General features: G+C 39.0%; 1 protein-coding gene across 10 annotated transcripts in view; it reads left to right on the top strand.

Moving 5' to 3' along the window:
- Khdrbs2 (KH RNA binding domain containing, signal transduction associated 2) overlaps positions 1-16,243 on the top strand; it is a 636,480-nt gene that overhangs the window by 566,496 nt on the left and 53,741 nt on the right. For 7 of the 10 annotated variants that reach the window (XR_010050030.1, XR_010050025.1, XR_010050023.1 and 4 more), the window contains one exon: positions 6,726-6,784. The exons of the other annotated variants lie outside the window; for them this stretch is intronic. Coding sequence is in view for 1 of the 7 variants with exons in the window: in XM_063256923.1 (XP_063112993.1) it covers positions 6,726-6,784 (59 nt within the window). In the remaining 6 variants the exon portion in view is untranslated. The remainder of the gene's footprint in view (positions 1-6,725; positions 6,785-16,243) is intronic. 10 annotated transcript variants of the gene reach the window in all.

Genomic DNA, 16,243 nt, shown 5'->3' with positions numbered 1-16,243 from the left:
CACTTTCACAGCATATATTTCATGCTTAAAAGGGATGCAAGCTGGAGGTGTAGCTTAATGAGAAACCTCCTGCTTTGAATGCATGAAGCCCTAAATTTAATCCACCTTCTTAATCATATAAAAGAAATAAATAATATTGAGATATTTATGAATTAAAAGTCAAAAAGAGGATAAGTGACCAATACCTAACTTTAAATCATAGAGCTTTTTGAAGGGAAAACTATAAATATTTACCGATCCCAAAGTAAAACCAAAGTATATAGGAATTGTTTATTCAAATGCTAACTTATTTTTCATCACTTTTTACCTAGTGAGCGCCCTTTTAAAACTATGATATGGTTGTGTGAGACTACGTAGCACCAATCTTTCTATGAATAGTTGGTTCTTTTGTTTCATAAATATAGTTTGAGCAGCTACCATGTGCCAAAGATTGTTCCAGGAAATCAGCCTAGGACAGTAACAGCAAGTGAGCAGAGAGGAATTAAAGTCTTATACCAAGGCACTTGCATTCTACACGAGGAAAGCAGCCCCAAAATAGGCCTGTGTATTTATTCATACGTCATGTACGATGTGACTGGTAAATGCCAGGGATACATGTAGGTGTAGTTCACACAGGTTGAGCAAGTAAACATCTCAAGGGGCATTACAGTGAGAGAGCAAAGAACAAGCGAGGGATTGGTCAGGCAGCCAGAGGAGGACTGTTGCAGGAAGTGGGAGCAGGAAATAAAAAAGCCTGATGCAATCATGTGTTTGCTATGTTGAAGGAGCATACCAGAGCTCAGCAGGCCCAGAGCTGAGTGGAAAAGGAATGAGTGGTAGAGAGAGTGGACATACCAGGGAAGCCAGCCACATGGGCAAATAAGATTTTTATCTTTTTTTTGCTAAAATATATGAAAGATTTTCGGTAGAGAATTCTTGAGATCTAATTCACACCTATAGATTTTCAGTAGAGAATTCTTGAGATCTAATTCACACCTATAAAAATGACTGACTTCTCTGTGGACAACAGAAACAGCAAGCGGGGCACAAGACCAGTTAAAATGTAAATGTATTTGTTAAAGTGAGAGCTCTTAACCACAGCTATAGCTATGAATCTGTTTAGACATGTTGAGGTCATAAACGTATTTTGCAAACAGAAGTAAAAGAATCTGCTGTTCAAATTAAACACTGGATGTGAGAGAAAAGAGAAAATAGTATGCTGTTTAGTAAAAGAAGCAGTGGTAAAGGAGTCACCACTGAGAAAGATGTGAGGAACGCAAAAGGAACGAGACCAAGCTGGAAAGACGTTGCACTTGGATATGTTCAGTTTGCCATGCAAATGGAAATGAACAGGGGGCATGCATGAGAGAGAGGAGCCAGGAGGGCCTGTGTGGGGAGACAGAGTGTGGAAGTCCTCAGAGCAGAAAGTATGCAGACCACAGCATCAGCTGCAAATATAGGGAATGTGGACCACAAAGGGGAGACTTCTGGTTACTGAGTCCCAGTGCTGCCCACGTTCAGTTGGTTGGAAAATGGGAAGGCACCAATAGAGAAGAATAGAGAAATGAAGTGGGTTCAGACACCCTCAGAGGGATCTCAAAGGAAATGAAGTGTTTGAAAGGACACAGAATGATCAACCATGTTCTATGATAAAATGGTGACTGAATCTAGACCACTGAATTTGAAAATGTCAGGATCCTGACAAGAGAAGGAGTGGGAGCAGCAGCTGGGCTGGCTGCCCTCAAACACATGCAGGAAGGGTCTGTACAAATCACCCTTTTCTGTGGGTTTTGTGGTACTGGGCTATAGAAGCAGATGCTATGAGACAATAAATGGGAGGGCAGCCGTTTCAAGGATGGTACATATAGTGGGGGAGAAAAAATGTCAGCTTGCTAGGGAGCTGGGTGCAGACTCTCTGTGGAGAAATCAGATCACATGCTAGAATATGACAACATGGAGAGGGCCAGACAAATGGATAACAATTCTTATTAACCAAGGTGGTAACCGAAGGGAAAAATAAAACTAGGAAGAGAAAGGAAAAGTGTGGGTGGAGAGCTGAAGCCCAACCTGTTCACTGAGCCCCATTCTGCGTGTACTAGGCACGTCGAGACATCCAAGGTCACGCTGTGACTGCAGCTGCTGAATACAGGAGGCAGCAAATCCAGACCCTTAACAGAAAGATGCAGCACAGTGAGCAGTGGATCCAAGGGGAAAACCTATATTGGCTCTTGGTGACTGCAGGAAATTGCGACCTGGGGCCACGTGAAGTAGCCAAAGCCATCTGACTATGCTGGAGGAGACTTCAAGAAGCTCCTGGGCTCTGAAACTGGACACCATGCAGTTTTCTGACCGATAACGTGCTGTGCTGGGAATGCAGTGAAGACACACAGCGCAGTGTGCAGTGGACCCAAGAGGAAGATCTGCATTGATTCCCAGTGAGTACTAGGGACTGGATCCTGTGGCTGTTGTTGCTGGCTGGAGGACATCTTAGAATTGGGCAGAGCCTGGCACCATGGCGGTGTCATTGACACAGAGAGGACTGGTGGAGGACATCTTGGAGTTGGACAGAGCCTGGCAACATGGTGACATCAGATAGTCACCCCTGGCACAGAGAGGTCTGGTGGAGGACAGCTTGGATTTGTGCAGAACCCTGCACTGTGGTGACATCAGTCAGCCAATCCTGGTGCAGAGAGAACTGGCAGGGTCTGCTGGGGCTGAACTGTCCCACTGGTTGGAACCCAATAAGCAGCTACAAAATTGTCATGACTCTGTGACATTCACAAGGTACAACTTAACTTGCAGATTGACTGGCACAGAGGCTGGAGGCTAGCCTGTACTGTCCTTGCATCCATGTGTGTACCTCAGATAACAACAAATTGGGGATGGCAGCAAAAACTCTAGTCAGCACACTTCAGAAAGACCCTAAGCAATAAGGAGAGGGCCAGAGACCCCCAGGACACACCAGTCTGAAAGAAACCAGACACAAGGCAAGAGATAGAAATTTTAAAAATCTCCAGCTGCCGAACATGGGAAAATAAGCCCAAGAAAAGTAAATACAGAAGAGAACCAGCACAGTAACCATCCAATACTAGACACAACATCAGCCAATATAAAGAAATACCTTCATGACCTCATAGACAAATTTACAACTGTACTTCTGATCCAAGTGAGGCAAGATATAAAGTGATTAACTAAAGAAATGATAACCTCCTCCCAAGAGAACACAGATGGAAGAATGGAGGAACTCAGAAAAGCAAGAGAAACCTCTGATGAAGAATTTAAACATAACCTAGAATACATGAAACAGATCCAAAAAGATTACCAGGAAACAAAACTCCACTGAAAACTGGCAAAATGCCTTGACAGAAACTAAAGTTAGCCTTTTGAAACTTGAAGAGAGATTTATGATATATGATCATGAAAGAAAAGACCTCTTAAAAATAACGAGGAACCAGAAAGAAACAATCAAAAGGCTAGAAGATGACAAAAAGATACATAACTTTTTTTTTTGTCTTTTTCCTTTTTTTATCGATACCAGGGATTGAACTCATGACTGGCTGCTTGTAAGGCAGGTGCTTATGCCGCTGAGCTAAATTCCCAGCCCCAAGGATACATATCTTAAGAATAAAGCATGTGAGCGAGGAAGCAGGAGTAACCAAAAATGAACTACAAAAAATATTCACAGATATATTAAAGAAAAACTTCCCAAGCATAGTAAAAAGAAGTGACATCCAGATAAATGAGGCATAACTCCAGACACCACAACCTAAACAGATCTACACCTAGACATATAATAATCGAGATTTCAGAAATCCACCAAAAGGAAAGAATACTAAAAGCAGCCAGGGAAATGAAGCAGATTACTTACAATGGGAAAATTATCAAAATAACAACAAACTTATCAACACAAACTCTCAAATTGAGAAGAGCCTGTGGAGAAGTTATCCAAGCCCTGAAAGAAAATAATTTGCAACCAAGACTGATGTACCCAGAAAAACTCTCTCTCAAATTTAATGGAGAAATAAGATGTTTCCAAGACAAGGAGGAACTGTGGGAGTTCATGGCCACCAACCCAACCCTACAGAGAGTGCTGAAGACATTCCAGAGAGAGAGAGGAAGGGATACCAGGATTCCAGCAACAGTGGCAGAGAGGCCTCAATGAATGGGGCAGACAGTGGAATGAGGGAGTAAGGTGGACAAATTAATGCAGTGAAGTGGAGTAGCAGACATGAGGCAGAGACGGTAAGCTAGAATCTTTAATATAGATAGCCTTGATACATTAAAATAAAAAAACAAGCAGAATAGATTAGGAGACAGGCTCCCTCAACCTGAAGGAGGGTTAATAAACTGAAAGATGAGAAAGCAAAGCTATATGTGACAGGAAATCAGAGAGAAATAGGGACACCTCTTCCAGCAGCCGCAGATAGATTGGAAAGCTATGACACTTTTGGGCAGTGTAGAACTACACAGCTGGAAGGAAGGCAAACCCTATGACTTTAGTGAGTAAAGGAGCACAGCTCAAGATCAAGCTCAGGGGTAAAAGGTTCAGCAGCACTCAGATAGACAACCGGCTGGCCCCCTAATCTAAAAACTAAAAGAGCTAGTGAGACCCAAAACATACATAGCATCCTGAGAAGGGGAAAGGTGAAAAATAGCTTAAAAGGGGAAGGCAGAGGTCATTGTTAATAGTGTATCAGGATTTAAAAGTCACAGTAGTCTTATCGCTTTGTTTAGTTTGATTTTATTTTGTTCTGGTCTATCCACTCATAACAGATTTGAGTGCACAGACAGCTAACCCAAAAATAGCAAGTTGTACCATGGTAACTATCCTTAATTTCCTATTAACTTAAACTGAAACCCTGTATTACTTGCATTGTCTTACTATGACTGATCTTATTTGAATCTGGTTTGTTAGACCACGGTTTTGCCTTGGCTGATTTTATTCGAATTTAGTATGCTTGATAGTATCAAGTCTAAAAGTAGAGAAAACTACTCTGAAGATGACAAGATGTAAAATATAACCATACTGGTTCTGATTATTAATGGCTCTTAAGTCCTACTGTATTTTCAAAGTTGTGTTTTTATAAGAATAGCTATGTAATACTATGCTTAAATATATTAAGCCTGATGATGTGGACAAGTCTATTGAAAATAAAAAGAGAAAGCATAGTAACTATGGTGGATCACCTAATATTGTGGTCTTGTGTGTCCTTTTCATTGCTTTTTTTCTAGGAGTTTGTTTTGCTGTCTTGTTATGATATGTTTTTCCCTATAATACAGAGAGGATAGATATACATGTAGAAATTCACACATGGGAAGAATTTTTTAAACTATTGAAAGGAACAGATTATATAATGCAAAATGTAATGAACAGATACTCTGAAGAAGAGACACTAAGAAAACCAATGCTAATTCTGTAGCATTATGATATAAAATTTAGCAATACTATTATTCACTGTTCAGAGTAACATTAGTCTAGTCTCTTAAGTTCAATTTCAGCATACGTAAAGATAAAGACAGCTACTACAAAGAGAATGAGAGACACTATGGTAGTCATTATTATCTTCCCCAATGTCAGATCTTAAAGACCTAAAAAGCCTTCATGATCCTGTAATGATTTGATTAGCTCTATAATATGCAGTATGTATTCAATGTGTGCAAAGATAGGTACAACTATTTGGAAGAAAACTAGAGACAATAAGATAGTCAGTGAAGATCTCCAGTGGACTTGCTTTGAAATGCTTAAATTGTTTCTTTTTGAATTTTTTATTCTGTTTTGATATGTTTATTCTTACCCTCTTTAAGATAAAAAACAAGTGTGTAGGACTGATAACCACATTACTAAGTTTTTGTTGAATCATTGAGCAGAACTGTTGGCAGTGTCACTATTTGAATGTCACTTTACATACGTTAATTTTGTGACTTGAACAGCTATTTCTAAGATGACAATATGTAACTTATCAACGGGTGATTTCTTACTATTTATTTTTCTGTAATTATGTATTATTCTACCGTTCTTTTTCTTTTCTCCATTTTTTGTCTCTTTCTTTTTAAATAAAAGTGGCCAAAGTAGTATTTTAAAAAAGGATGGAACATATGTCAGACATTAAAAACTAGTAGAAATGAAGCCTCAGAGGAAAAACGGGAGGATGATTGCAGGAGGGAGGTGGATGGCAGTGAAGTATACTTTGAATAAAACACAGCCTTTTGACAGCGATTGAAATGTGGAAGTATTTAGGAAATCGTTGATTGAAAAGTAATCCCTTCTCTGTTTGGAAAGTGCACAGAGGCGGCTGGGCAGTGCTGGGGGGCACGTGATCACAGTTGGAATGTTGGAAAGAGAAGATGTGTATTTCCAAAGATAACAGCATTGAAGGCCATCCACTTTGACCAGCTTGTCAACTTATATAGCTCTTTCTCTTGGCAATAGACCCCTATAACTTTTGTTCTTGAGAAATTTTGAAGTATTGTACTTACATTTTAGCGGAAGCTTGGTTTATCAAACTGGAAGACAGTGGTAAAGAAATAGTGAAGTAGCATGAAAGAAATCATAGCACTTTTGATCAATAACCTGGGTTTTTCTCCCTGACTGTCTTTCTAGAAATGTGTTTTATGCCTAGAGACTCTTGGGATGTTATCTGAGCACACATTCTGACTTCATATTCCATTGGAGTTTCTGGGTGGAGTCTCCCCCACCCCCACATACCCATTGCAGTAACATTGATTGCTGTCTAAATCTGTTGCAGTGTGCCTGAATACTATGAGTACGGTCATGGAGTAAATGAGGATGCCTATGACAGCTACGGTAAGACCTTTTCTTTGCTAAAATAGAGAAATCTGTACATCCATCAGTCACTGACAACTCAGAAGTGACTTTCTGATGAAAGTGACTTTCCCCCCCACCCGCCAGTTTTCACAGAAGTCCAAGATGAATTGATTTACGTAATTCCAGGGTAAGATTTGACTTACGGAGCCAGTGCCTTCAAATGGGACAGATCAATTTTGATCAAAATTTCAAAAGCAATTAATCACAATCATACATCATTTTCAACAGCCACTGTGAGTGTTCTGAATAGTGTCTTCCATGTTCCACATCCTTTGCCTGAGTAATTAATTTGATGACAACACTATCTTTTTTGTGTCACAAAGATCATAAAGTAATACACCTTTAAAGTATTTAAGACTTTAAAGTCCAGAAATTGTTATTAAAACATAACTTTTAAATTATTTAAATTATTTTTCTAGCATGTCTTGATCTTAAAAGTGCCCAATAATGCTTGGCCTATGAGAATAATCAATAAGCTCTTCATGCCATGAAATTAGTTAATTTTAAAATGTATTATTCAACTAAACATACCGCTTTAATCATAAGTTCATCCAATACAGATGTATCGAGTCTATGAGATCTTGATATAGTCCATGATTTCTGAGTAGTATCTGGTTCTTTAAGATGCACACCAGATGACCACCACTGAAAAATGATACTTTCAGAAATATTTGCCTTCATGGATTTTTATTAAAATTGTACTCAGAATCCTGTTCTCTTTAATGATGATGAATGCTGCCTGTTTGTTCAGGGCCCTGTAGGAGGCTGTAGTGCTGCAGGAGGGAGGACAAGGGGAAGTGATGGGAGCAGAAAAACAGGCTTTTTCTGGAACCAAGTAACACAAGGGGAGTCCAGCAGCAAGACAGAAACACCACCATCACCATCCTTGCCAGTCACAGGCTGATTATTTAATACTTTCTCCTGTATTTTCTTATAATGAGCTGATACAGGAAGTGCTTTATCTCCATCTTTAAGAGGAAGCTGAACACAAGGATGCATACCTGTGTGAGCACAGCTGCAGGGCTCAGCCCCTGCTGTTCCATACTCACCAGTGGTTGGGTATTCTACACCACTCCACTCCACTGTCACCCCACCTGGAGTTTATTATGGCCCTGAGCCATGAGATAAGATGAGGATTAGAGGTGATACAAATAACCTGTAATGGAAACCATAGCAGGCTGGGACAATAACTCAGCAATAGAGCACTTGCTCAACTGCGTGAAGACCTGGGTTCAACCCCTCAAACTGCCAAAGATTATTACATGTGCATCTGACTGCATATGCTAATTCCCCTGTGCAATCCCAGACACTCACGTCATTATCTGCACTTTACAGATGAAGAATGAGGGCTCACAGTACAGATTAACTTGCCTCAGTTAAAAATTAGCTAGTGACAGAACAGGAAAGTGAATCCAAAAGTGTTCGATTGCTTAGATTTGTTTGTTTATTTTTTTACCAAAAGCAGGAGCAGAGTTTAGAGGATCTTAGAGCACAAGATCTGCTACTTTTAAATCTGAATTAGTTTAAAGGGAAGGATGTTCCTTTTAGGTATAGTTTTCTAAATGTTGTCAGGTGCTATTCCACTATTCTAATGGAAGAAAAGCCTTTTATACTGTTCTACCAGAAAAACAAGTAAAGAACTAATCAAAAATGATCACACAGCTCACCCTCAAATGAAACCTCTCCAGCACTCAGCAAATTAACCCAGTCTTTTGCTGCTGCAGGAGGTAGCAGTGTTCTCCAAATGAAACCTATTTTCAGAAACAAATTTTCAGAAAAGTAAACGATGGACAAGTTGGCACAGATCTGGCTCACTTGGTGAGCAACCACAGGAAGTAACAGCTTTAGCTCTGTTCTGTATATGTATTTCACTCATTGAAAGTAGAAAAGCCTGAGAGGTGAGATGATGTTTAATAAAAACTTTAGCATCCAAAACCCAGAGCTCAAGCAGTTAGCCACACCATAGCTCAAACAGTTTGAGGTGTGAGATTACCTAGCACCCCAACACATCCACCCCTTAACCCTGGAGCATCCTGAGTTAAAGACAGCAGTAACTATTTCTGTCATTCCAGTCACATTCTTAGCTGTGCAGGAGTCAGACTGTGTGCATTGTTCATTTAGTTGCTGAGGACAATAAATGAAATGAGACACAACCTGGGCTTTTCTTTAATTCATTTGTCTTTTGCACGTAGACAGTGCCAGGCTCTTGGAGCAGATTGATACACAGTGGACATCCTTACCTGGCTCCTGCTGGGTAGAGGTTTCCGTACTGTAAACTGCACCAAGTAAACCATATGAGTGTAGAATTTAGAATTTAGAAATCAGTACTCTAAACTTTTATAGTGTTCTGCAAGGTTAGAGAGCACTACACATTTAATACATAATTATTTAATCACTAACATAAGGCACTGTTCTTAATTCTGGAGACTACAGTGAAAAATCTCTTGAAGCTTATGTTTAAATGAGAACTATGATATTCTTCTAAAAACAGTTTTTAAAAATGGGATCTTCATTTTCAAATTAAAGTCAGTATTTTCTTTACTTAGTACATCAATTTAGTAAAATCCTGCTCCTGGGCTCTCCTTCACCTGAGGCCAAGTCCTGACATCTAGGGCAGAGATGAATCAATGATATCTGATGGACTAATCCATGAGAGATGGAATTTCCATTTCTTAATTATTTATATTTGGGAATGTTAATCCATGTGATGGAGAGGTAGAATAACATGTTTGGGAAACTGGCTTCTCTTCTGTAACTCCATGGGTCCTGAGCTTTTGTAGCTGCCTGGTTCTCCTGATGAACCAACATTCAAGAATATCCCACTTTAATTTAGAAGTTACAGCCTTCCATAAGCACTAGATATCACGTTGATCAAACTGCCAGCACACAATTCCTTATAAACAAATGAGGAAAATATAGAAAAGGATTTTACTGCCCCAGGTAAGAAGATATTAGTAGGCAGCAATTTGCTCACTAGTATTTCAGCTCAGTCATACAAAGAGTGTTGCAAGACTAGACAATGATATGTGTAAATACAGACCATTCTTTTATGTCTTTTGTTTAGCCTCTAGGAAAATCTGATGGCAATTTTTTCACCTTTACTCTTCATGTTCAACATGCCTTTTCTCTTTGTGGGAAAATATTAATATTCTAACTCTGTGCGCATTTTAATCTGGAAACTGAGTCCTAATTTTCATGTCAGGGAATAATTATTCAGGACAGAATGTAACAACTGACTTTGTTGAGGTTGAGGTCCTGTTCAGGAGACTGAGGCGAATAAGTCTCAAAGGTGTGTTGCTGCCTGTGTCAGGGTGCAGACCTCACAGCAAAGGATGCCGCATGTGCAGTGCTTGGAGTCAGGGAAAGAGCTGCGCCCCTGCAGATGTCCAAGGCCTGGGGTTCACCATGTCTAAGCACACTCTGCCCCGGGACAGGGAACGGACCTTTTCAGCAGAAGTGCCTCGTTTCCTGTCTCGGATGTCTGAAAATAACTCTTCCATGCTAGCCAGGCTTGGTGAGATAGCTGTCATCACAGCTCTCTGGAAGGGCAGGGTGGAGCATTGCGAGTACAGTGATCTGCCTAAAAAATGAGAAAGATAAAAAGTATAAAGGGCTGGGCATGCCACTTACTATGAGGGTACTGATTTCAATTCTGTACCACAATATACACATAAAACTCCTTTTTGTCATAGTTTAGAAATCTAAGCAGATATATAAATCTGATTAATCTAAAAATAAGATTTTTTTGTTACTCTAAAAACTAGTATACGTTCACTGTGGAAAATGTAAGTAAACAGAAAGAATGAAATTTAAATCACTCCAAATTACACTGCTGGATTTTTAGATTCTTTGCATTCATCATATTTTTGTCAATAGTTTTAATCTATTAATATGCACATTTTATTTAAAATGAGAGCACAGAACAAGCTACTTAAAATTTCTTTAAATGTTTCCTATCATTGAATTTCTTCCACTTTTCAGTCATTAGTATCATACCTTGACAAAATACAGTTTCATTTCCTTTGTATATGTTCTGACAATTCACCACTAATATGTTCATTTGGAAAAAGATACACATCCCTATATTCATAGCCAAAATATGAAAAAGTACTTGCATATTAACGCATATGATGATGAGATTTAAACTGGAGAATGTTCATGTTTTTATGCCCCATACAGACAGAGCAAGGATCAGCTTTGGTGACAAAAAGTAAAACTCAACATCGTCATCTTGACACCCAATTAGTACACCTTCTGGTGGTATCAGGTGCAGTGCAGTGGGTATTTAGGCGTTAGGTAGTCAGTAGCAGGTTGCTCATCCTGTGACAGCCAATTGCCCAAATAGTACAATTGCAGTGCACGTACAGATGGTGTGAGACCACTAGTGTCAGATGCAGATGATTTTCATGAATTCTGCATATTTCCTGTACTAACTAATATCATTGCATAGCTCCTGTCTAATGAGCTGTGCAATCTTTTACATCAGTGATGTTTATTCCAAAGTGCACACCTTGTATCTCTATTTCTCTGTTCACTCTCCTTCTGAATTAGTCACCTTTTGCTGTTGCCTTTTGATCATACCATGGATGTGGATGTTCAACTCCAAAGGAATGTCTATTTCTGCTAAAGGAACAGCCTCAGTTTCCAAGTTCCCGGCCACTTCCCAGACATGGACAGTTATCCGAAGAGCCTAGAGTCAGTTGTACCCACATCTGCTTGACCTGATTTTCATGGTAGAAAGAGCATGTGGCCTTGGGCACGGATGAGAGACCACTCTCCAGGAAAAACACAGGCCCTGGACTCGAAAAGTCATACATGGAATCTCTCTTAGAGGCTTCCTTCAGATGGCTTGAAAATTCAGCTTGACAATTTACTCTGATTTGTAATATAGTATAAGTACATTTATTGAGATGAGATCTTTCTATGTTAGGCTCAAACCTGTGGGCTCAAGTGACTCCTGCCTTGGAAGCGGGGACAATGGGCACAGGCCACCATGCTGGGTTTGAATTCTGTACACTATGTTTTGTGTCATTTGGACCATATTTCATTGTTGAAATAATAAATATGTGGACTTCAAGAAAGTCATGTATCTTTTTGAGATACATCACAGATTATTTACCTGCAGATAATCTCATATTAAATATTAAGTGACTATTTCTTGCCAAAAGACAAATATGAACACTTACATATTAAATATAGCTGAATAATGTCATATGACTATTTTGAAAATTTGATGTGTAATGTGTCGATATTTATTGAATAGGTGCATAGTATTCACTAGAGTTTTATTAGGTTTGTACTATATATATTTATATTTGATATCTGACAGCTTGAATTTATTTTTTAGAGCATAAATATTTGATTGACACAAATTCCAAATCAAAATATGCATTTTTAAAATTTTTCTAACTTATCAGAGCTACCAAAATTGTTTGGATATGTTCAAATAGCTCATAATTCAATAAGGACACATTTTAAATATAGTGCATACATTAGCTTGGTTAAGCAATGCTCTGAGTGACAGATACGCATGGACAGCAGTCTTCTCTGAGAAGAGAGCTGTTTATTAAACCGTATTTAATGTGTGAACTGAAGAGCTAATTATGCACCCATTCTCCAGTGGCATTTTAGGTGACAGCTGTGTGGAAGCGAGGAGAATGGTATTAATACACTGTCTGGAGATGAATGAAAGCAAAAGGAATTTGCATGCTGTGTCCTGGAGCACCGAAGTGCTCACTTTGAGTCGATTACAGAACACAGCCGCATCCGTGTTGTGCTGAAGAACTCGAATAGTTATTATCCCAGTGTGAGAATAAGTCCTGCATTGATTAATCTGTGATGACAGGAAAGGAAATGAAACCAACCGGCATTCACGCCAGCCAAGCGATTCAAGAACAAAGACCATTTTTTAATAGTAAAAAGGAATAGGCTTGTGAAGAAATTGATTTTATAGGAGATGAGTTTTTTTAATACTGAGAATTTTTTCAGTAATTATTAAAAATAATTTGAGCAAGTAGTTTATTTTTCCTGGTATATATTAATATTGAAATCATTGCAAGATAGGTTGCTGAGAAAAAAAATACCACTTTGAGTTATTAATTCAATTTTAGTGTAGATTTTTACACTTTATTTTAAATTGAAAGTATGAAAGCCTTAGTCAAATTGTACTTTCAGAGGACCTTAAAATTCATTTGTAAAATTAGTTTTGCAATTAGCTTATTTTCTTCTTTACTGTTTCAGAGGTTCCAGTTAGGGATCCGATCCAATTAGTGGAGACAAGAGGCAGATCACCCTGCCTAAGAATAGAGCATTCACAAGGAGAGGGGCAGCACTGCTTTACTACTAGTCCTGCTAATTTTAGGCTCACTATATTTGCAATTTCAGTTTTGGTTTGAACTATGCACTCCTAAATCAACAATTTAAGAAAATACTGGGACCTGCTTCTATGTAGTTTAGAGGTTATTAACTTTGATTATGCAATTCAGAATCACCTGGTGATCTTGGAGAAAATACTATTGTCTACTTTTCACTTCCAAGCATGAGGATCACAAGCTTTGGAGAAGAGAACTGGTCATTTAAATTGTTTCAAAGCTTCCTTGATGGTATCTACTTTATTTAAACTAAGGTTCAGAATAAGTTTCTGATTGATATGGACATTGTGGGGCTGAAGATTTGCTGTGCTCTTAAATAGTATCTATCCTTTGATAGATATCTATCCTGTCTTTATACTTTCTCTCACAAGGCCAGATTATTCTTCATTCCAGTTTTCCCTGTCATTCTCTGTTTACTATAACTTTGAAAAAAAATGCATGAGCAAATTTGTAGTAGACATTTCCATTCCTGTGGTCGACATTGCACTTTATGCACAGGCTACTTTTGTAATACTAGGTAATCAAGCATTGTATTATAGAACCTGTGTTTTAAGTACTTTTAAAAAGTTGTAAGTTTAAGTAATGGACAATTTAATTCACTCCTTTTTTGTGTGTTGAACAGTTAACTCTCAAACTTAACTTTCTCAAAAACTGACTCAAAAGTTAGAATCCACAAAAATTATATTTCACATGTACCTAACAACACTCTTGTGGAGACAATAAAACAAGCCATAGGAAAGTAATTGTATCACTTTCTTTTCTCCTGAGCTAATGGTACAGTCATTTTAACTATGCATGAAAAAGAAAGTTGAGTGGCTTATTTCCAGAATCTTGGGATGGACAGATCAAATATAATTCCATATGATATTGATTTATATTAAAAATATAGAAAAAAGCTTTAATTTTAAAACACAAAGTACAGAATACAAAATATAAAACTGGGAAATTTTTTCTTGCCCCTAAGTAAGTATGACAGCCAAGAAAAGGGTCCTTCACAGCATTTATAGGGCTTGAAGAGGTTTGTTTGTTTGATACCAGAGATCAAACTCACAACCTCACGTTTGCCAAGCAGGCACTTATGCTACTGAGCTAAACCCTTGGCCCTGAAAATATTTTATTAAAATAGAGCATAGAATTAAGTATATATATATATATATATGTTTTTCTAAAATAAATGTGATATACTTCCTTTGTAATATGTACCATAATTTATTGAAGAATAACTAAATGAAAACTGATTTTGTATACACACGCACACACACACACACACACACACACACAGACATGGTTTGTTGAAAGAATTATGCCTGTTGAGAATTTACAATTAGTGATGACTCACTGTCACTGTCTTTTTACAGTGAACTAGTGACTTTAGCATACTGGTGCCCTGTTAAACTTTCAGCTTAGTTGATTATTAAGTTGATCATTAAGAGAAAAAAGAGAGAGGGAGGGAGAAAACAAGTAGACTTTTCAGCTCAGTCTCTGGATCCAGTGATTGTCCAGAAAGAGCACAGGCAAAGGCTTTCCATATACAGGGAGCAGAGCAGCTGTGACGCACACTGCCTCCAGAACCTCTGCCAGGGCTGGTTCTCATTGTGAGTGAAGAGCTAAGGTTCAGGTTGCTGAGGTGATAGGAGAGCAAACAGAGAAAGGAGAGCCTGGCCAGCGTCAGGCCGCACTCAGCAGGAAAGGGAGCACTTCTTCACAGAATTCTTCTTACTTAAATAGCAGGGACCAATACGGGGACCCATGACACTCTTACTTCTGACCAGATAGATACAAATCCAAGAGCTCCTTTTACCCCCTCAGATTTGATCTTTGCCAGGATATCTCGTAGATACGCAAAGTACCATGCTTACAATTACAGTCTTATTATGGCAGAAAGGTCCCTCAGAACCAGCCCCAAGGAGAGACACTGAGGGCAGAGGGTCCGTCTGGGATGATGCCCAGCATAAAGACCACAGCCTTTCCCATCTGTCCACCTTGTCCTTCCGGCACATCAGTCTGTGTGTGGTGTTCAGTGAAGCACTGCCAGTTGGGGACGTTCCCACAAGCCTCAGGATGCAGAGCTCCTATTGTGATTTCAGAATGTGGACATAATGAACCAAACTGTATCAAAACCCAGCCTCATTCCACACAGGCCAGAGCCCAAACCCTCCATGCCGGCGGTGGGTCATCTAGCATGGCCAGCCCTGCCTCGTCAATTTTGTAATGGAAGCGTTATCGTGTGAGCCCAGTAGGGCTGACTGCAAGTGACAGCGGCACTGCATCTTCTGGAAGAGGCATTTTAGCAGTCATCTCTCAGTGACCAGAAGCAAAGTCTAGCTAAAAAGTCCACAGTGCATAACGAGTGAGAGCCCATTATTTGACTGGAGAATGCAGGAGTGACACCATGCAGCCAGAGCCCGGGGTGTCAGGGCGGCTACGTGGCACCGACAAGGGCCATTGAGTTTTATGAGGCTTTCCCCGATTTGTCTTCAAACTGCCATATGGATCATTGGTCTGGGACCATTGTGGGGTTCATTTCTGTTCTCACACAAAAATTAGGGCAGTAGAGAGGGTGAAACCATCAGGTAACTACACATTAAGTCTCCTCGTCTATAAAGCCATGTTACCTTACCTACCTTCGTCACTAATCAAAGGAAGTAGTGGAATTCTTCCAGAAAAAAATTATCACATTGCATCACCATTTTTATCCTCCCTCTTCTTATTTTTTCATGCTCTAACATACTTACATTTCAGTCTAGTACATTTCAGACAGTCTGTGGCTGACATGCGGAGGTTTATAATTGATTCAGGGTTTTCTTTGACATTGATGACGGTATGTTTTGGACTAACACCAGAGAAGCTTCAACACTGTGTTCAGTTACTACTTACATCTTTTCCTCTGCCTTGAGTTTTGGAAGTTCTTTCACTGGGCATATGTCCTTTTTTTTTTTAGATAACATAAATCCAAGGTAAGACACATTTATTTTAAAATATTCAGAACCACCAGACAGTAGTATTCTATAGCTGTGGGATATCATGCTGCAGATTCAACAATAAAAAGTAATTAGAAATGAAATGG

This window comes from Cavia porcellus, unplaced genomic scaffold (assembly GCF_034190915.1).
Source record: "Cavia porcellus strain 051 isolate PalLab524CR breed Dunkin Hartley unplaced genomic scaffold, mCavPor4.1 scaffold_10, whole genome shotgun sequence".
NCBI lineage: Eukaryota > Metazoa > Chordata > Mammalia > Rodentia > Caviidae > Cavia > Cavia porcellus.
The sequence above is the reverse complement of the archived record's forward strand: the minus strand, read 5'-3'. Positions and strand labels throughout refer to the sequence as shown.